At 42.9% G+C, this 22000-nt stretch overlaps 2 protein-coding genes across 9 annotated transcripts in view; one reads left to right on the forward strand and one right to left on the reverse strand.

Moving 5' to 3' along the window:
* The window catches only part of LOC100460674 (mitochondrial intermediate peptidase-like), a 171778-nt gene that overhangs the window by 142580 nt on the left and 7198 nt on the right, over nucleotides 1-22000 (forward strand). For 2 of the 5 annotated variants that reach the window (XM_063714721.1, XM_063714724.1), the window contains one exon: nucleotides 4933-5552. The exons of 2 other annotated variants lie outside the window; for them this stretch is intronic. In XM_063714721.1, coding sequence (XP_063570791.1) covers nucleotides 4933-5001 — 69 coding nt within the window. In that variant the 3' untranslated portion in view covers nucleotides 5002-5552. Of the gene's footprint in view, nucleotides 1-4932; nucleotides 5796-8528; nucleotides 11005-22000 lie in introns of those variants that run through there. One more of the 5 variants, XR_010136650.1, reaches the window with a different exon arrangement.
* Nucleotides 1-22000, reverse strand: part of LOC100450382 (protein mono-ADP-ribosyltransferase PARP4) — a 74915-nt gene that overhangs the window by 34797 nt on the left and 18118 nt on the right. For 3 of the 4 annotated variants that reach the window (XM_063714730.1, XM_063714731.1, XM_063714732.1), the window contains exons 2-6: nucleotides 6154-6286; nucleotides 4131-4332; nucleotides 2786-2852; nucleotides 1798-1873; nucleotides 618-731 (exon numbers count right to left, since the gene is read on the reverse strand). In XM_063714730.1, coding sequence (XP_063570800.1) covers nucleotides 618-731; nucleotides 1798-1873; nucleotides 2786-2852; nucleotides 4131-4332; nucleotides 6154-6286 — 592 coding nt within the window. Of the gene's footprint in view, nucleotides 1-617; nucleotides 732-1797; nucleotides 1874-2785; nucleotides 2853-4130; nucleotides 4333-5325; nucleotides 5451-6153; nucleotides 6287-22000 lie in introns of those variants that run through there. The other variant, XM_063714736.1, reaches the window with a different exon arrangement.

Here is a 22000-nt window from a genome sequence, read left to right on the forward strand (position 1 = left end):
CTATACACCCTGCACCCAATAAACATTCCCTTCTAGCGGGACCCCGTGCTGATCTACTCAGGGGGTGAGGTCCTCACCTCCCATACTCCAAAAGAGAACACATTTCCCCTCTGCAAAATTATTTACCAGGTGTTATGGCTGAACTGTACCCCTACAAAATGCATATGCTGAAGTCCTAACTCCCAGGACCTCAACAATGGGACTGTGTTTGGAGACAAAGCCTTTCAAGAGGTAACTGATTAATTAAGTGAGATCATACGAGTGGGCCCTGATCCAATATGACTGCTATCCTCATGTGAAGAGATGAGGACACAGATGTCCATAGGTGGAAGACCATGTGAGGACACAGCAAGAAGGCAGCTGTCTGTAAGCCAGAGAGAGAGGCCTCACTTCAGAAGAAATCAACCCTGCGGCACTTTGACCTTGGACTTCTAGCCTTTAGCACTGTGAGAAATAAATGTCTGTTGTTTAAGCTCCCCAGCATGTTGCATTTATTAATAGCAGCCTGAACTAAGACACCAGGTAAGAAGAAAAAGGTTGGGAGGTCAGCTGATTCATTGAAACGAGTTATGAACAGAGGTCAGTAAACATATAGGAATCAATATAAACAGCATTACCTGCATGCCATCATCCAGGAGGAAGTGTGAGGATATCAGGAAAGGACAGTCCCTGGAGTCCCGCGAACACTGCAGCTCTACAACCACAGCTTCCTGGCCTCCCTCCATTCCCACCTGGAAAACAGGATGTGCTTTCAGAAGCTGCACTCGGGAAACATCAAACTACATGTGCCATTTGAAAATGGTGATTATAGTTATAAAATATGTTCATTTAGAGATATAATTTAGAAAATATAGAAAAGTATCAAGGAGAAAATTAAAATCTCCTAAAATCCTATGACAGCAATACAATCACTATTAATATTTTGGTATGTTTCCCTCCTGTATTTTTACCATCCCATAAATAGATCTGTATGTTTATACCATACCATTTTTCATGTTTTCCTTATCAAAGAGGGAAACGTTATTTTCAAGTTACATTTTATTAACATATCTCAAAATACAAATGGAACATCACTTTGAAGGCTAGTGTTGATTTATATCTATATATATATCTTAGAGACAGGTCTTGCCATGTTGCCCAGAGTGGCCTCAAACTCCTGCGCTCAGGAGATCCACCTGCCTTAGCCCCCTAAGTAGCTGGGACTATAGGCAAGTGATGCCACACCAGACACTAGTGTTGATTTTCATTTGTGGGGGAAAAAAAACGATTTTGTTTTTCTTTCTAATGCAAAAGGAATGGAAATGCAACATAGTGTAAATACTTAGTGTCAAACCTTCCCTTTCCAAATACAAGAAACCGTTAGTAACAGGGAAGAGCACTTTTATGTTTAATGCCATATTGATATTTTGTACTGTTTAAAATTTTTGCTATGAGCATGCATTACTTTTATAATACAAATACTAAAAATTTAAACTTTAAATTCTAAACATAAACATTTTCTTGACTGTTAAAATATCAGGTCTGGGTGCAGTGGCTCATGCCTGTAATCCTAGCACTTTGGGAGGCTAAAGAGGGAGGATGGCTTGAGCCCAGGAGTTCGAGACCAGCAAAATAGTGAGATTCTGTCTCCACAAAAATAAATATGTAAATAAAATTAACTCATATTTTAAGGAATATATGATATTCAGGATATGCATAATTTTTCAAAACAATGAGAAAATGATCGAATAGGAAAAACACCCAGAAGACATTCAAACAGGTTTTTTTCTTTTTGCTAACTAGAAATCAGATTCTTACTTTCTCCAAGGTGTTATATTTTGCAACTTCAAAATCTTGAGGAAGATGAGGAATTTCAACATTCTGTGTACCAAACCTGAAATTTGTACAGTGTATAATTAAAATTTTAATATTAAATGGATTTTAGGCTAAACAGAATTTCATAAATTTTTTCTCATACATCTTTACAAAACACATGATAGATTCCTTACAAAAAGGCCTCCTCAGCTATCCCAGAAATTGTTAAAAGATCATTTGAAATGAGCTGGATGCCTCCTCTGTGTAATTCTCCAACTCAGACACCCAGTACTGTAGCGTCTGCACTGGAAGATGGTCTCCACGTGACAGAGGCAGAAAGAAGTGGGCCACACACTGTGGGGATGGGCTACTTGTGTTTGCTTTGGATCTGACTCTTAGAAGCTATGTCACTCCTCTCCAGACCACAGTCCATTCCTCTCTAAAATAAAGGAGTCAGACTTCTCATAATCTGTACTTTTCATTTTGGATTTTCTTCTCTTTAAACACTATTATTAACAAATATAACAAGATTGAATGCGATGCCTAATTAACCCGATGTTTTGGGTATGCTTTAAGAAGCCATATAGAACTTTAGACTCCCATACTCCATTTGAGGAAGGCTGTTATTTCCATTTTTGAAAATATCAGGCAAAATTAACAAACTGTCTTTAATCTAAAGGCTGCTCAGGAAAGTAATAGGATGAAAATAGGTTTTTTTTTTTTTAAAGAATAAAAAAAAACCCACTGGTTTTCTTTTTAAACATCAATTTAATAATTGCACCCAATCTCATTTAATACTGAGAATTTAAAATAATGATCACTATACTAGTTGAAGAAAAAGACTCAAATAAAAAATCACTTAAGAATTAGATACACAAAATAAATTAAAATAAGAAAAAGTCTACAAATAGAATTTTAATACTGTGCTTGAGGTTTACGCAAGATTTTAAAAACTCTGTAGAGTCCCAGGAATCAGAAAGAAGTGAATTACTCAGTGAGTTCCACAGTGTCTTCCTGCTCTGTGGCACTGTCCGGGCATAGACCTTCTGTTTTCACTTCTAGAATTAAAGCAAACAGCACACTTGTTTACTGCCCAAAGACTTATTATAATTAGTTAACCTAAGTGCTGGAATTTTTAAGATTTATAAATATATCCTTAAATTAGTTATAATTTTGGGGATCAAAATTTCCCAGTGGGAAAAGAGGAAGGTATAATATTATAAGAGGAAGGTATAACCTTATGAGACAGTGAGAACATACTCTAATTCTATTTTAATAGGCATATCAGGAGAATTCTCATCTGGTATTATTTGAAACTCATTGATAGCCATACAATTTTCAATTGGCACTTTCCTCTTGAAGAGTACAAAGCGCACAGGATCAGAATGAGTTCCTTAGAGTCGGCACCTCACGAGCAAAGGAGCTGGAGATGTTCTAGCTTAGAGGAGGGAAAGTCAAGAGCTCTACGTGAGCTTTTGCTTCATACTTTCTGTACAGAGAAACAGTAACACTATCTAGAGCACTGTGATATATAGGAATAACTCAGTGTGAGGACTTCTTTCCAGTTTTAATTATACTGTCAAGATTCCAAGGATCATCAGTGTATTTGTAGTAATTTGGAATCTGAATAAATTATGCTGGCTGTCATACAGTATGTTTTCAATGTGAAATGAGTCTACTATTTTGTCTATTTCTGTTGTAACTATCATTTGCTGGGACATGTCCTGGGACTGCAGCAGCATTTCTGGACTATTGTCTAAGGAGGCTCCACCCTGCCAAGTCATTACGGTATCTAACACATACCATGTGCTTACTGTAAGTTAGTATTTATCTACTTACAAAAATGTGCGATTTTTGATATGACTCAGGAAAAGTGCATTTTCCATGTCCAAAGGCTTTCTTCTTGGCCAGTTTCAAAAATAAAATCTTGGCTTATAAAGAAAACACGTTTCTTTTGGGGAGACAATCTTTTGTTTGGAAAGAATTTCTTCAGCAAAATGCTGGTCATCAAATTTCCAATCATTAGGTTGTAGTAATCACTGTTTAACACAAAAGCTTTCCCCTCCCCCTAGTTAAAATCACAATCAGGTTTTCTGAGATGATCAGTGTTTTGTGGCCATTTTAAATCTGACCCTACTAGGCTAGATATCAAGAAATCTGTTTCTATTGCTAAAGTAGTCTTTTGTCCTTTGTTATTTTTCTGTCCATTTTCTGAGGTAATAAGAAGTCTAATTTTTTTTTAGTATTTCTGGACAATTCTCTATGATATCTTTGACAAACCCAAGTGTGTACTATGGCACCTATGATACATTAAATGCTTGCTATGAAATACCTACCAGGACTGCTCGGCTTCTGATCAGGAGGTGGTGTGATGTACAGGGGCTTATAAGGATCATAATTCTTTACATCCAAGAGTCTCTTTTCTCTGATAGATTCCCATATAAAATCTGGGTTTGCAATATGAACGTGGTTCTTTTGGATAGAATTCAGTTGGTACTGACTCAGAACATCAGCATTATCTAAGATTATATATGTGCACTAAGGAAAAAAAGAGTCAATCCATTACGCATCAGGAAAAACAACATTTAAATAAGTTATTTGTATCTGTAATTTTCACCCTTAAAAAGTATTGTTTTAAGGTAGTTTGTGATAATCTTCCTCAAATTTCTAAAAACCTCTATAAATTATCAGTTTCTAGTTACATAAACATTTTAAAAATCAACTGTTTTTAAAGGATATGGATATGAATGCACCATAATTGATTAACCCTAGAGGTTATTTCTAAATTTTCATTATTGTAACCAATGCTGTGATGACTATCCTCATGTACACATCTTTCTGCACTTGTTCAACTATTTTCTTAGTAGTGGAAACGGAGGTTCACAGGTTATTCATTATTTATTTTAATTTGTAATTTTAGAAAATCTTGTTTCTTTGTAGAGATGGGGTCTTGCTATGTTGACCAGGCTGGTCTTGAACTCTCAGCCTCAAGTGATTCTCCCATCTCAGCTGGGTTTACAGGCATGAGCCACCATGCCCGCTTATAATTTTATTTATTTTTTAATAAATAGTAAACTCACATTGTAGAATATCTAAAAAATAATGATGACATAACTTCATCCCCTCTGTTGTCCCCAGTTCCTCTCTGCAGAGGCACCTGCTGTCACTTGCTCCTCGCGAATCCTGCTAGAGCTACACTATGCGTAGACACATGGCAGCGTGCTCCTCAGCCTCTTCCGTGCCGGCTTTTCCACTGAATTTACCTTGGCGATTGTTCTTCATCATTACACATAGAGCTGCCTCATTATCTACAGTAGCTGGGATGCACATTTCACATGTTTATGCACATTGACTTCCACAAGGTTGCACTCACAGTGTGTGAGTTTCTAAAAAGGAGAGACCATGTTGGCAGTTCTCTACACAGAAGACAAACTGAGAAGGGAGAGCGGGCACGAATTACTTATCTGTCCACAGAGACAGTGAGACAGCTCAGTGTGGGAAGCTGTATAAGGGAAGTATATACAATTCTACCTGAACTGGAAGTAAACAGGGACATTGCATTTCTGGTATTCAGCTGGAGTTGAACACGCTTCACAGAATAGATGAGGCTCACAATGGCCAAGCTCCAGGGCTGAGGTCCAGGGAGGGGCAGGCTGAGTCAGCTCATCAATTCGTCAACAGAGGGAACAGCAGAGGACAGGGGCAGGCCAGTCTGGCACCTAGAGCCTTTGGATTTCTATTTTTACTTCTTACAGTGAGGTGGTTTAAAAAAGAAGAGGTTAGACTGAATTATTTCTAAGATTTCATCCAGCTGTAAAATCCTATTATTCTGAACTGCCAGGCTTACAAGTTCAAGAGGCAGAAGGTAAATTCCTACAGCCTTTAAATGAACAAAACAAACAGCATAAGCTACACTGCGAAGATGAGTCTGCACTGCATGTCTTTCTTTCTGCACCCAGGAACCTGGCTTACCAGTATATCATCCCAGCATTGACACACTGGTGAGTGACGACTGCGCTTTTTGCAAATCCTGTGTACTATGACTTCTCTCCTTCAAGAATAGATATGGCTGGTCTGAAATTCTATTTTCATATTTGGCTGTGCTCTAGTAATATCCTGCTTCACAGGACATGTAGGATTGTCCTGCAGTTCAGGGAACAGGGAGAGGACAGGGCTGGGCCACCTCTGCCTCTCGGAGCCCAGCCTCCCAATGGGCCATGTCACAGTCTCTCCTGAGGAACTTCGAGTAGCTCACTCACTCTCTCCTGCTGCTAATCTCTGCTTCCTCTTCTAACCATGACCCTGTTCCCTGCATGCGTGATGTTTTATCATACTGTAGTTTATGACATTTGGAAATACCTGAGGATTTAATGAAAAGGAAAACTTTCCGCCATTTTCCTTAATGTCAGTTTGTAGCTTTTTCTTCTGCTGCCGAGGTAAGTACTTCACTTTCAAACAGAAGATACAATTTGCAAAGATTCCCATCATCATCCTATAGGAAAAAAAGTTTTTAAGGACTCTCTCTTAAGTCAATATGACAGTGAATTTAGAATTATTATACAAGCAAACTGTGGGAAAATTGGGTATTATCTTAAGAAAGATATTGTAATCATGTTATCAATTGAACATTGCAAAAGTTGAATAATATCCTAGCTTGCAATATGTGTGTTGGTTTAAGAATCGTTTCTAGCTTTTATGGTTAATATTACAACACCAAAAATCCCTTTGTACAGGCTCATAATATACATCTTAATAAAAACATGACAGATTTCAGTTACAGATCAAGTGTGTGACTCCAGAACATGGAACCATTTATTTCTAAATTAGAAATTAACATTATTTGATAGTGAAACCATGGGTTTTTTATATATAATTCTATCCATTCAAAAAGACTCCTTATGTGGACTTCTATTAAGCCATTCTGGGGAAAAACTGAACAACTGATAATAAAAATATACAACTATGTTTAAATGGAATATGTATGTGTGTATATACACATATATATTCTGCATTTGGGTTAATTCTTTTTTTTTTTTTGGAGACGGAATCTCACTCTGTCATCCAAGCTGGAGTGCAGTGGTGCGACCTCAGCTCACTGCAACCTCCGCCTCCCTGGTTCAAGTGATTCCCCTGCCTCAGCCTCCTCCTGCCTCAGCCTCCCGAGTAGCTGGGACTACATGCGGGCACCACCACACATGGCTAATTTTTATATTTTTAGTAGAGACAAGCTTTCACCATGTTGACCAGGCTGGGCTCAAACCCAGCCTCCCAAAGTGCTGGGATTACAGGTGTGAGCCACCACACCCAGCCTGGGTTAATTTAATTCATTTACTGTACAATGCATTTAACAATAAATTAATACATGGTGAAAAATTGGGTTTAATTTCCATTTTGTAAAATTTTTTTTTTTTGAGACAGAATCTTGCTCTGTCACCCAGGCTGGAGTGCACTGGTGCAATTTTGGCTCACTGCATCCTCCACCTCCTGGATTCAATTGATTCTTCTGCCTCTGTCTCCCAAGTAGCTGAGATTACAGGCGCCCACCACGACACCTGGCTAACTTTTGTATTTTTAGTAGAGTCGGGGGTTTTACCATGTTGGCCAGGCTGGTCTTGAACTCCTGACCTCAAGTGATCTGCCCACCTTGGCCTCCCAAAATTGTGGGATTACAGGCATGAGCCACCGCGCCTGGCACACCCCCGCTTTTTTTTTTTTTTTTAAGACAGGGTCTCACTCTGTCGCCCAGGCTAGAGTGCAGTGGCAGATCTCAGCTCACTGTAATCTCTGCCCACTGCAATCTCTGCCTTCCGGGAAGGGAAGGTGAGGGTTAAAGACACACACACACACACACACACAGACACACACACACACAAAGGAAAAAGAAACAGAGAGGAGACAGAGAGAGCGAGAGAGAGCGCGAGCTTGACAGCAAATGCGGCTTTATGTGCAGCATAAAACCTACAGAAGTAGGGGACCAGCCTAATGCCACAGCCCACTGCTAAGTCTTACAGGCTAAGGGTACTTATAGGTATGGGTGGGAGGGGTCTGGGCAGTATGGCTTGTTGCCCCGCAAGATATCGGTAAGATGTTCCCATGATTTGTAACCCCGAACAAGGGTTCTGGTCCTTATTCAGGTGGATGTCATCATGGCGTTTCTTGGACGTTTGCCCAAGAAGACATGAGAGGGAAGTTTCTTTAGATAAGCCTTTGTTGGCCTTGCGGTCAGGCGGTTAGGAAGGATGTTTCTCACCGCCTAAACCCCCGAGAAATGTTTCACTTTACCCAAAGTCTGCAAAATAGCGGGGAGCTCACAAAATGTTGCAGTTTGTGCTAACGCTGGGTTCAAGCAATTCTCCTGCCTCAGCCTCCCGAGTAGCTGGGATTACAGGCCTGCGCCACCACGCCCGGCTAATTTTTTGCATTTTTAGTAAAGACAGGGTTTCGCCATGTTGCCCAGACTCGTATTTGTCAATTTTTAAAAGCAAGGAGTCACGTCTAACAGGCTCCCCCAAAGTAAGCTGCCATTTGGCGATAGCAGTTCCCAAGTCCTGTATTAGTTTGGGGATCGCGGTTCTGGGTCCTGTGTTAGTTTGGGCAGTCAGGTCAGGTTCTCTGCCGTGGCCGGCGCGTCTTGGGACTAAGCTGATTTGCTGAAAGCCCACTGCCCTGCACCGCGATTGGGCTCCGCCATTTCTCCTTTACTCTGCCTGCCCTTTTACCTCCCACTCCTACAGGCCAGAGGCCCCGCCCTACCTAGTGCTGTGTCCAGAATTTGTGGGTTCTTGGTCTCACTGACTTCAAAAACGAAGCCGCCCGGACCCTCGTGGTGAGTGCTACAGTTCTTAAAGGCGGCGCGTCGGGAGTTTGTTCCTTCCTTGGTCTCACTGACATCAAAAATGAAGCTGCGGACCCTCGCAGTGAGCGTTACAGTTCTTTAAGGCCGCGCATCCAGAGTTTGTCCGGAGTTGTTTACTCCTACCAATGGGTTCGTGGTCTCGCTGGCTTCAGGAGTGAAGCTGCAGACCTTAGCGGTTTAAAGGCAATGCGGACCCAAACAGTAAGCAGCAACAAGATTTACCTCAAGGAGTGAAACACAAAGCTTCCACAGTGTGGGAGAGTTCCCCAGCGGGTTGCCGTCGCTGCCTCGGGCAGCCTGCTTTTATTCCCTTATCTGGCCCCACCCACATCCTGCTGATTGGTCCATTTTACAGAGTGCTGATTGGTCTGCTTTGACAGGGTGCTGATAAGTGTTTACAATCCCTGAGCTAGACACAAAAGTTCTCCCAAGTCCCCACTAGATTAGCTAGACACAGAGCACTGATTGGTGCATTTACAAACCTTGAGCTAGACACAGGGTGTTGATTGTTGTATTTACAAACCTTGAGCTAGACACAGAATGCTGATTGGTGTATTGACAATCCCTTAGCTAGACATAAAGTTCTCCAAGTCCCCACTAGACTCAGGAGCCCAGCTGGCTTCACCCAGTGGATCCTATACCAGGGCCTCAGATGGAGCTGCCTGCCAGTCCCACGCCTTGCACCCACACTCCTCAGCCCTTGGGCGGTCGATGGGACCGGCGCCGGCCGTGCTCGTGGGGGAGGCTCGTGTTGTGCAGGAGCCCAGGGCCATCGGGGAGGGGGGCTCAGGCATGGCGGCCGCAGGTCCCGAGCCCTGCCCCTTGGGGAGGCAGCTAAGCCTCCGCGAGAAATCTAGCGCAGCGCTGGTGGGCCGGCACTCCTGGGGGACCCGGCACACCCTCTGCAGCTGCTGGCCCGGGAGCTAAGCCCCTGACTGTCCGGACCAGCGGGGTCAGCAGGCTGCTCAGAGTGCGGGGACTGCCCAGCCCACGCCCAACCGGAACTCGCGCTGGCCCGCAAGCACGGCACGCAGCCCCGGTTCGGTTGCATGCCTCTCGCTCCACACCTCTCCACAAGCTGAGGGAGCCGACTCTGGCCTCACCAGCCTAGAAAGCGGCTCCCGCAGTGCAGCGGCCGGCTGAAGGGCTCCTCAAGTGCGGCCAGAGTGGGCGCCGAGAGCAAGCGAGGGCTGCAAGGGCTGCCAGCACGCTGTCACCTCTCAGTACCTTTGCCCTGTGTGTGTTGGATGGTGGTACCCATTCCCTGGGCTTTCAATTGAGGATACAATGCCACTGCCTCCCTGACACCTCACCTCTGGGTTTCCTTGGCACCACAGATGCTCGACGTCCCCAGCCTAGGCCTCCCTCTCCCCCTTGGCTGGAGACAACCACTGGGTGCTATTCTTGACTCCCTGCACCCCCACCTCCTTCTGCCAGCTGTCTCTCTTCCATCACAGCCCCTGATACAGCCCCAATGTATAGAACTTGTCCCTCCTGCTGCCACTCTGGCCCATTCCCTCACATCCTGACTGGCTCCCACTCCTGTTGGGCCTGTGTTCAATCTCTTCTCCACACTGCAGCTTCAGGAATCTTGATTTTTGTTTTTAAATTACATTTCAAATAAAATACAAATTGCTTATCATGGTTCAAGGCCAACAGCTATCTCATTCCCTCCTGGCCACACTGGCTTTTTCTTCAGGAGGAAGAAACCCACAGCTTGGTCCTCCAAGTCTTGACACATGCTGTTATATATTATAGTCCTTATCCCTGGGATCCCCAGCCCTTCCTCACCCCATGCTGTATCCCCCATCCAGGACACAATGAATGGACACATTAGGGATTCATATTTTTTAATCTTTCTTTTGAGGTCCGATTAAACTGAAGTCTCTTGAGGTAATTCTGCCTTTCCATAACATTAGCATGTAAAAGTTTCATTTGTTGACTGCCTCTTACATTCAATAATTAACATCTGTGCATAGATAGGAGGGATGAAATGAGGGGTACCATAAAAGAGATTACACCACACTATTTAGGTTAATCTATGCTAGTCGTAATCTCTGACAATTAAAAACAACACACAAAAAAAACACTAAAAGCCTTTAATGACTCTTTAATAATTTCCAGGACAGCCTCTATGTGATATTGCACCCCCACTTATGCTGACCAAGGTTGGCTGACATGGAGTGGCTGCTCAAGTCCACCTTCCGATGGGTCCTGGATGTGTTAAATCCTCTGACCTGTTTAAAACATGTTTCCTGGAAAAGTGACTCATGGTCACTGTTGAAAATGTGAAAAATACAGAATTGTATAACAGAAAAAAAAACAGAACAAAACAAAAAAATCTCAAAACCTAGGGCTATGTTAGCATCTTGTTTTGCATTTTTCTTCTGGGCTTTTTTCTAGGTCTATTGTAACACCTTATTTGTTTTTTGAGACAGTCTCACTTTTGTCACTTAGGCGGAAGTGCAGTGGTGAAACCTCGGCTCATGGCAGCCTCCGCCTCCCAGGTTCAAACGATTCTCCTGCATCAGCCTCCCAAGTAGCTGGGATTATGGGTGCCTGCCACCATGCTTGGCTAATTTTTGTATTTTTAGTAGAGACGAGGTTTCACCATGTTGGCCAGGCTGGTCTCAAACTCCCAACCTCAAGTGATCTGCACACCTTGGCCTCCCTAAGTGCTGGGATTACAGGCATGAGCCACCGCGCCCAGCCACAGACTGTATTTTTTATCAAATTGAAATCACACTACCTATCCTGCTGTTATCAGTCAGCATCTTTAGCATTTTGTCATTAAATATTATTGGAAAACATTTTTAATAGAGACTATCAGATATGGACCATAAATGAGTTATTGTTAGAAAATTAAATCATTTCTAATTTTTGGTATCATAAAAAGCTATGATGAACATCCTTATGTGCAAATCCTTGTTTCCATCTCCAACGATCATCCTAGAAAATAATACTCAACTAGAACTACTGAATCAAAGTTTGAACAATTTTTTTGTGTTAAAAGTTAATCATTACGAAGAAAAAATAAAAAGCACCTAAAATGATGGAAATGCTCAAAACTAGACTGCAGTGATGGTGCACAACTTGGTAAATTATTAAAAATTATTGAATTGGGCCAGGCAACGTGGCTCATGCCTGTAACCCTAGCACTTTGGGAGACCAAGTGGAGCAAATCGCTTGAGCCCAGGAGTTTGAGAGCAGCCTGGCCAACATGGCAAAACTTTATTTCTACAAAAAATACAAAACTTAGCTGGGCAAGGTCGTACATGCCTATGGTCCCAGCTATTCAGGAGACTTAGGTGGGAGGATCACTTGAGCCTGGGAGATCAAGGCTGCAGTGAGCTGTGATCATGCCACTGCACTCCAGCCTGGGTGACAGAGACCCCATCTCAAAAAAAAAAAAAAAGAGAAAAATTATTGAATTGTACAATTAAAATAAGTGAATTTAATGTATGTAAATTGTACCCCAATACATTTTTTAAATAGTATTTTTTGGATACATAATAGTTACATACATATTATGGGTCAATAAAGTTGTTTTTAAAAAAGCACCTGATCCCTCCATCCAAAAATAACCCCACTGTTGATTTTTGTTTGTTTGTTTTTTGAGCCAGTCTCGCTCTGTCACCCAGGCTGGAGTGCAGTGGCACGATCTCAGCTCACTGCAACCTTCTGCCTCCCAGGTTCAAGTAATTCTCGTGCCTCAGCCTCCAAGTAGCTGGGACTACAGACAGGCACCGCCATGCCCAGCTAATTTTTGTATTTTTAGTAGAGATGGGGTTTCACCATGTTGGCCAGGCTGGTCTCGAATTCCTGAGCTCAAGTGATCTGCCTGCCTCTGCCTCCCAAAGTGCTAGGATTACAGGCATGAGCCGCCGCACCTGGCCCCCACTGTTGATATTTTAATTTTTTTGGTATTATTCTTTCTTGTATCATTGTATTTTTTAAATTATTAATATTCTATATTTAATGTTATAGCCAGTTGCCCTTTACTTTTTAAATAGGACTTTCACTTTCACAGCTTATTTAGCTTTTAGTGATATCCTCCCCATGTCACTAAATATTCTTTGAAGGTGTTTTTAGTGGTTACATAAGCTTTGCATTTATTTAATCCTTCCCCAAGTCATCAGATACTTGGTTACTTAAAAGTGTTCACTATTAGAAATACACTTTAATTAAAATGCTTATACATATATTTTTTGGCCACATCTCTGTCATAGTTTCCCTAGAGTTGATGGCCAGAAATGTAATTACTGAATCAAGGAGTATAAACATTTTTTAGCCTTTTAAAAATTGTGGTAAAATATGCGAAGATAAAATTTACCATCTTAACCATTTTAAATGTACAGTTCGGTGGCATTAAGTACCTACACATAGTTGTGAAATCAAAGTATAAACATTGTATTTTATTTGAGACAGGGTCTGGCTCTGTCTCCCAGGCTGGAGTGCAGTGGTGCGGTCACTGTCACAGCTCACTGCAACCTGGACCTCCGTCCCAGCAATCCTTTCACCCCGGCCTCCTTAGTAGCTGGGACCACAGGCCTGCACCACCATGCCCGCCTAATTTTGGTAGAGACAGGGTCTTACTATGTTGCCAATGCTGGTCACAAAGTCCTGGGCTCAAGCGATCCTCCTGCCTCAGCCTCCCAGAGTGCTGGGGTTACAGGTGTGAGCTGCCACGCCCGGCCCAGAGTAAAAACATTTTAAACATAAATCTGTGGTCTGTTCTTAGCACCTGCGGCTGCGTGGGAGGTATGGAAAGGCGCACTTTGGGTTTCGTGAAATCTCAAGTGAGGCCTTGACTTCTCTCTTTCCACAGATTCATCTCTAGTCTCTGTAAAATGCCAGCCGTCTTCTGGGTTAACAGCACCTAACCGACGTGCGCCACCAGTTCCTCCTTGTTTCAAAGTGTTCTCTCAACACAGTTAGTTCATGTTTTCATCAGCGCTGATTACGTACATATGAGATGTGGCAGACACCGGGCTAGGGGCTGGTTATTCTCTAAGGCAAATCTGCACAGTCACTCCAGCCTGTCCCCCTTCCCAGCTTCTTCCCCAAATAACATTCACAGAGTGTCTTCCATCCAAAGACAGCAGGGAACAGCCCCGATTCCTAAGACACCCTCAGCGCGCCTCCTCACAAACTCCTGGCTGCTCCATAAACCATTGGTGTAGGTGGAATCAAGTGGCTTCCTGCTTCACAGGTCTTCGTCTTTACCACTGGCATTTCCTCCTCTCGGAAAACCCTGAGGAGTCCCTTTCTGGGCAGTCTTGATTCTACAGCCTCCGCCTTCCGAAGTATGTGAGTCACCACACGCTAAGATCACTTTTGATATACAGTGGGCATTCAATAAAAGCTTGCTTACTAAAAACTCTCACGTATCCATTAAAGCCCAGGATTACAGAAAAGCCTTCTGACACTATTTGCATTTTGGACTCAAATAGCATCAGTAATGCACCTCCCTAATGGGTTTATTAAACCCTTAAACAACAAAGATACTACTTTTATTTCACTCCTACATGATATACAGTAGCTCTACGCACACAAACAAGACCTAATGTTTACTTAATAAGTGATAAAGTCAATGTAATGAATCTGCAACACGCACATACTCAGAGCGAACTTCCCCTTTATCATAGCACTATGCTTGGATATTGTCATATAACTGTTGTCATTCAGCAGTCCAGAATCCAAAGTGCTTGGGCTTGAATATTTAGCAGCGCCTTGGTTTTCTAGAACCTGTGATCTACCAACTCGATCCTTGGGTGAACCATTCGGCCCTCCCAGCAGGAATTACTTAACTGAGTTAGAGGTTTTCAACTTTGGACCTCAACAAACACACTGTTTCTATCACGGTGTTCCCAATGACTCACGAGGTCAGATAGTACTTCCTGATTACTCACCAAACCACCTTACTTTTGCACAATTCGAAACCTAACTTTAGGAAAGAAGGCCGTTTGGCATACTGGAAACAAGAAACAACGCATACTACTGTGAACCGCACCGCACGGGGTGCGGAGACTTGGTGTGAGTGTCGGCTCCGGTGGGCGCCCCCCACCGCACCCCGTTTCTAGTCACCAGGGCTGCGCCGCCGGGCAGAGCAGAACGACCGCAACATCCCTCCCCGAGGGCGCTGGCTGCACTAACTAGTCCACCCCCGCGCCTCACAGCGCCGTCAGGCCCACAGCGCCAATGCCGCGCAGGGCAAGGGCGCAGCCTCTGGCGGAGAAGTAGTATGCGGGGTACTTCCTGGCTAGGACTACAGGGACCTTTAGGCAGCCCCCACCCCGCGGCGCCCACGCACCTGCCTAGAGGATCCAGCTAGCTCCTGGCGCTCCCGGATTCCGCGCTCCTTGCTCGCGGTACTTCCGTAATCTAGGCTCTCCCTGCCCCCGGGGCTGGGCGGGCGCCACTGCGCCGGAACCCCGCCCCGCACGAGCGCAGCGGCCCAAGCAGGGACGGTAGCCGGAATGCGCCCGGAATCGGGTCCGCCAGGTGGGGAGCGGTACCCGGCCTCTGGCGGGGTTTCTCTTCCAAGATCAGCCTGAGGGTTCAGGGCTTTGTTTCAGTTTCATATTTCAGGAGGGATTTGGTCAATGAGGATTAATACAAACGTAGGCTTTGAGAGAGGTGGGTGGATGGTGCTGTCCTTTAACTGAGAAATGGAAGGGATTCACAAGGGCGGGAAAGAAGAAAATTTCGGGAAAGTTCGGGAAACAGGAGAGTGAGATAATAAATTTACTTTAAGCCTTCCTGCGTTTGAAATTCATGACAGTGCTTGTAACTAGTTGGAAATACATTTATCTGCCATTCAAGAGAGGCAGGGGGCTGGAGATACAGATCTGAGATTCACTGAAATGGGAATAAAGCAATGGGGAAGATTCAGATTTTTAGGATACTGAATAAAATGAGAATAGAAAGGATAGAGTAGAGAATACAGTGGAAAGGGTATGGGGTTGAATCCTGACTCCACAATTTATTACCAAGGGGATTGGGGACACGGTAATTTACCAAGTTTCATCATTACAACCTACTCTATAGGGTTGTCTAAGAAACAAGAGATTCTGGGGGAGGAGAGAGACTGATTCCTAGAGTTACCACATCGTAATGCTCAAAATGTCCAATCTTCAACAAAAAATTATGAGGCATGCAAAAAAAAAAAGGCGAAAAAATGGCCAATTCAAAGGAAAAAAGAAATGAACAGAAATTGTCCCTGAGCTGAGGAAGCACAGACATAGGAATTATTAGACAAATACTTCAAATAAACTGTCTTAAACATGGACAAAAAGTGAAAGGAAACATAGAAAAATAACTGAAAGAAAGAACCAAGAGAACAAAGTCTCAATAAATAGAGAATATGCAATAGAAGATGTGCAAATGGTCAACAAGCATGAAAAAAAGCCCAACATAACTTATCATCAGAAAAGTGCAAATCAAAACTGCAATGAGATACCATCTTACACCAGTCAGAATGGTTATTATTAAAAAGTCAAGGAACAACAGATGCTGGCAAGGCTTTATTGAAAAGGAAATGCTTTTACACTGTCAGTGGGAATGTAAATTAGTTGAACCACTGTGGAAAGCAGTTTGAAGGTTTCTCAAAGTGCTGAAAACAGAACTGCTATTCAACCCAGCTATCCCATTACTGGATACACATCCAAAACAAGAGAACTCATTCTACCAAAAAGACACATGCACTAGTATGTTCGTCACAGCACGCTTCACAATAGGAAAGACATGGAATGAACTTAGGTGCTCATCGACAATGGACTGGATAAAGAAAATGTGGCACATATGCACCATGGAATACTATGAAGCCATAAAAAGAATGAATGGAATCATGTCCTTCACAGCAACGTGAATGCAACTGGAGGCCATTGTCCTAAGTGAATTAATGAAGGAACAGAAAACCAAATGCCACATGTTCTAATTTGTAAGTGGGAGCTAAACACTGGGTACTCATGGATATAAAGATGGCAACAATAGACACTGGGGACTACTAGACTGGGAGGGAGGGGGAGGGGCAAGGGTTGAAAAACTATTGGCTACTATGCTCAGTACCTGGGTGAGGGGCTCAATCATACCCCAAACCTCAGCACCACGAATTATATGTAGGTAACAAACCTGCACATGTACCCTCTGAATCTAAAATAAAAGTTGAAATTATTTAAAAAACAAGGAATATTAATAAAGAGATAGAAATTATAAAAGGAACCAAACAAATTTTGGAACTGAAAAGAACCAAAAAGAAATTGTGTATTAAAACGTACAATAGGACCAGGCATGGTGGTTCATGCCTGTAATCCTAGTGTCTTGGGAGGCCAATGTGGGAGGATCGCTTGAGGCCAAGAGTTTGCCTTGGCAACATAGGGAGATCCCCTCTCTACAAAAAAATTACAAAATTAACCGGGCATGGTGGTGCATGCCTGTGGCCCTAGCTACTCAGGAGGCTAAGGCAGGAGGATCACTTGAGCCAAGGAGTTCATGGCTGCAGTGAGCTAAGATCACACTCCTGCACTCCAGCCTGGGTGACAGAGCAATGTCTTGTCTCAAAAAAAAAAAGAAGAAAAGAAAAAGAAAAAAAATACAATAACTTAAATGAAAAATTCACAAGTGATGCTCAAGAGTAGATTTGAGCAGGTAAGAGAAGAAATGAGGAAACTCGAAGATAAAACTATTGAAATTATTAAGTCTGAGGAGCAGAAAGTAGAAGAATGAAGATCAAAGTCCAAAAGATTTGTGGACACCATCAAGTGTATCAGCATATGCATAATGGGAGTCCCAGAAAGAAAAATGAGGGTGAAGGTGGCAGGAAGAGTATCTGAAGAAACAGTGGCAAGTCCCCAATTTGTTAAAATACATAATGTAACACTTCAAAGAAGCTCCATGAACTTCAAGTATGATAAAAAGTCCACAATAGAGTTATATTAATAATCAAACTGTTGAAAGCCAAAAACAGAGAGAAGCTTAAAAGCAGCTAGACAGAAATGATCACTACATACAAAGGAACTTGCATAAGATTAACAGCCAATCTATTACCATGGGAGCCAGAAGGCAGTGGGATGGTATAAAGTGCTCAAAGAAAATTCTATGTCTGTCAAAACTCTCCTCCAAGAAATGATAGGCCGGGCACGGTGACTCATGCCTGTAATCCTGGCACTTTGGGAGGCCTGGCATTTTGGGATTGCTTGAGCCCAGGAGTTCAAGACTAGCCTGGGCAACATGGTGAAAACCCATCTCTACAAAAAATATAAAAATTAGCCAGGTGTGGTGGCACGTGCCTGTCATCTCAGCTACCTAGGAGGCTGAGGCAGGAGGAACACTTGAGACCTGGAGGTTGAGGCTACAGTGAGTTGTGATTGTGCCACTGCCCTCCAGCCTGGGTGACAGTCATCCCATCTAAAAAAAATGTGTAATAAAAACCTATAGAATGCTTGAAGAACCATCCAACTACTATATATTATTGCTATTTTTAAAGAAAGCAAAAATACAGGTGTGACAACCATTACGGTATTGTTCTGCTCTTATTACAACAAAGATTCAAGCTAGAAATCCTTTACTATCTATTCAACATCATTCATCATTGGTCAGGCATTCTAGAATGTAGTGGATGTGATAATCCCTTTGTTGTATAGACTCATTAGGTTTCCAGGATGTTTTGTTGTAAGTCCAATGCACCAGCAATAGATTTACCTATATCAAACTGCCAAGATTTAAAAAATGTCTCTCAGCACCCAAGGTTGTTGTTAGAAACTTCTTTACTGAAGTAATTCTGGAAATCTGAGGTTTCAGGCCTTGGTGAAGAACTCCTTCACTCCTCCTGCAGGTGAAGCAGGATGTGGGTTTTCTTGGGTTTGCCTAGAGGCCAGACACATGCATCTCTGAGTGCATCTTCCCAACCTGTTAGAATTCCCCTTTCTGGCCTGGAAGACATGGGCTTGGGGATCATCCCTTGGCCAGGCTAGCACTTATGTTCTCTCTTTTTTCTTTTTAAGAGTTGGGGGTTTCACTCTGTCGCCCAGGCTGCAGTCTAGTGGTGTGATCATAACCTTAAACTCCTGGGCTCAAGTGATCCTCCTGCTTCAGCCTCCCAAGTAGCTAGGGCTACAGGTGCATGCCACCATGCCTGGCTAACATTCAAACTTCTGGGCTCGAATGATCCACTTCAGTGTTTCAAAGTGCTGGGATTACAGGTGTGAGCCACTGCACCTGACATGTGCTCTCTGGATAGAGTGGACACTTCCTACCATCAGACCAACAATGAAAAGTTGTTAACTCTTGGCTGGGTGTGGTGGCTCATGCTTGTAATCCCAGCACTTTGGGAGGCTGAGGTGGTGGATCACTGGAGGTCAGGAGTTCGACACCAGCCTAGCCAACATGGTAAAACCCCATCTCTACTAAAAATACAAAAATTAACTGGGCATGGTGGCGCACATCTGTAGTCCCAGCTACTCAGGTGGCTGAGGCAGGAGAATCACTTGAACTGGGGAGGTGGTGGTTGCAGTGAGCTGAGATCATGCCAGAAGGGAAAAGTCAGCCTTTATTCTGTCAACCAATGATACCAAAATTTTAAGGATAATCTAAAGGGCGGGTTTTGATAACTAGGGAACAGCTCAGATCACTCGCATCACTGTCTGTGTGGGTGCTCCAGGTCTGATGTGCTGATTGCAGGGCTGCAGAGTTGACTCCTGCATGTTCTTACATGTGGAATAGGAGTTAGGCAGCTGCAGCTCTGCAGTGCCCACACTGTCTGCACAGAAGCAGCATCTAAATATACTGTTACTTAAATCTATGTGAAGGTCATTTTGGAATTTAAAAAATTTCATGATTTTGGCCGGGCATGGTGGCTCATGCCTGTAATCCTAACACTTTGGGAGGCCAAGGCGGGCAGATTGCCTGGGCTCAGGAGTTCAAGACCACCCTGGGCAACATGGTGAAACTGCATCTCTACTAAAAATACAAAAAATTCCCTGGGCATGGTGGTGCATGCCTTTAATCCCAGCTACTCAGGAGGCTGAGGCATGAGAATAGCTTGAACCCGAGAGGTGGAGGTTGCAGTGAGCTGAGATTGCACCACTGCACTCCAGCCTCGGCGACAGCAAGACTCTATCTCAAAAAAAAAAAAAGAATAAATAAAGAAATAAATAAATATTTCATGATTTTGTTAAACATCACTTCCTAATAAAGGGAAAAAATCCTTTTGTCACTGTGGAGAAGCCTTTGTGGGGTGGAGTCACTACTGGGGATGAAAGAGAAAATGTTGAAGGAAGTCATCAGCTTTGTTGCTTTTCTTAACTGTAAGGTTTGAGTTTACTGCCTGATGATCAGAGCCAGAAGCACAGGTCTCCAGGAAATGCCACCACTGGATAGAGAGCCACACGCTGCTTCCCGTCATACGTCTACCTGGACCTAACTCAGGAAGAAACATACGCTTCCTAAATTTTATCCCATAAGCAAAGCAACTACTGCAGAACTGTTCATGGAGATTTTGTCTTAACTTCAAAAAGTGCTTCTCCTAATTTATTTTCTGTTGCACAGTATCAAGAAGCACCTGTGGAAAAAAAGGATTCAAAAGAAGAAAACCATAACCATCTTACAAGTGAGTTAATTGTGTTCCTCTCTTCTGTACTTAACTCATAGTGTTACTAAGTTGTCCTAAGATAAGAGAAGCCCTCTCTATGTTTTTTGTTTAAAATTCTTTTTTCAGAGATGGAGTCTTGCTGTGTTGCTCAGGCTGGACTCAAACTTCTGGGCATAAGCAGTCCTCCCCCCTCAGCCTCCCAAGTAGCTGGACTATAGGCATGTGCTGCCCTGCCAGCTCTCCCTCTCATGCTCTCTCTCTCTGTATATGTGTGTGTGTGTGTGTGTGTGTGTGTGTGTGTGTGTTTGTCCCCTGTGGCTTTTTTTTTTTTTGGAGACAGTCTTGCTCTTTGGCCCAGCCTGGAGCATAGAGGCATGATTTCAGATCACTGCAACCTCTGCCTCCAGGGTTCAGGTGATTTCTTGTGTCTCAGCCTCCTAAGTAGCTTGGATTACAGGTGTGCGCCATTATGCCCAGATAATTTTTTGTATTTTTAGTAGAGATGGGGTTTTATCATGTTGGCCAGGCTGGTCTCAAACTCCTGGCCTCAAGTGATCTGCCACCTTGGCCTCCCAAAGTGCTGGGATTACAGATCTGAGCTACTGCACCCAGCCATAATTTCTCATTGATCACTTTTCAAAAACACGTTTTATCATGCTATTTTCTGTAACTGAGCTCAACATGTTTCTACATTGGTCACTTTTTAAAGACACATTTTCTTTGTTCTTACTTTTCTATTACACTTTAAGTTCTAGGGTACATGTGCACAACGTGCAGGTTTGATACATAGGTATACATGTGCCATGTTTGTTTGCTGCACCCATCAACTCATTATTTGTTGGGGTGATCAGGCCCAATCCCAGACTGTGGGGGCTACGAAGTCCGGCGGAGTCAAATGAATAAGACAAGATAAGTTAAGGGTGCATAAAGTGGGTCCAGGGGGCTGACACTAGTATGGAGGCTGTGAAGGCCCCGAGCTCTGGGAGCCCACACTATTTATTGGTCATCAAACAAAGAAGCAGGCGGTGAGGACATGGGGGTCAAAAGGAAGTGGTGCATCAAGTGTTTGATCTATAGCTGTGTCAGTTTAGCATTTTCTTTGAAGCATATGGAATGAGTTCAGTTACAGAAAATAGCACATCATCTAATTTTTCACCAAAAAGCTAGCATTTACTTTTTAGGGCAAGATATTTGCATTTTCTGTGTGGGCCTAATATGCTCAAAATTGAGTTTTTTGATATTTGACAGGACGTGTTTTTTTAAACTGCTCTTAGTTAATACATACTAAATTCAGTGAAAGAAAACAGCACATCATATATTATTTGTGTGCTATATCTTGCTTTTAGCATTTAGGGATGTATATGCATATCTTCCTGAAAGTACAAAGTGGGCTCAGAAATACTTTTTTTAAAGTTGTCTGAAACATTGTTTAAAAAAAGGATCAATGTCTAAACATGTTCTGTTCAGTGAAAGAAAGCAGCACATCATCTAGATTTTTGGCACACAGCCTTCATTTACTTTTCGGAGCTAGATATTTGCATTTTCTGTGTGGGCCTACTATGCTCAGAATTGTGTTGTTTGAGATTTGACAAGTTGTGTATTTGAAAACTGCTATTAGTTAATACATGTTGAATTTAGTGGAAAAAAAAAACAGTGTATTAGACATTATTTGTGTGCCATATCTTGCTTTTAGCATTTAGGGCTGTATTTTCATATCTTCCTGAAAGTTCTAACTAGGCTTTTAATAGTTTTTTTCTGAG

Source organism: Pongo abelii, chromosome 14, assembly GCF_028885655.2.
Source record: "Pongo abelii isolate AG06213 chromosome 14, NHGRI_mPonAbe1-v2.0_pri, whole genome shotgun sequence".
NCBI lineage: Eukaryota > Metazoa > Chordata > Mammalia > Primates > Hominidae > Pongo > Pongo abelii.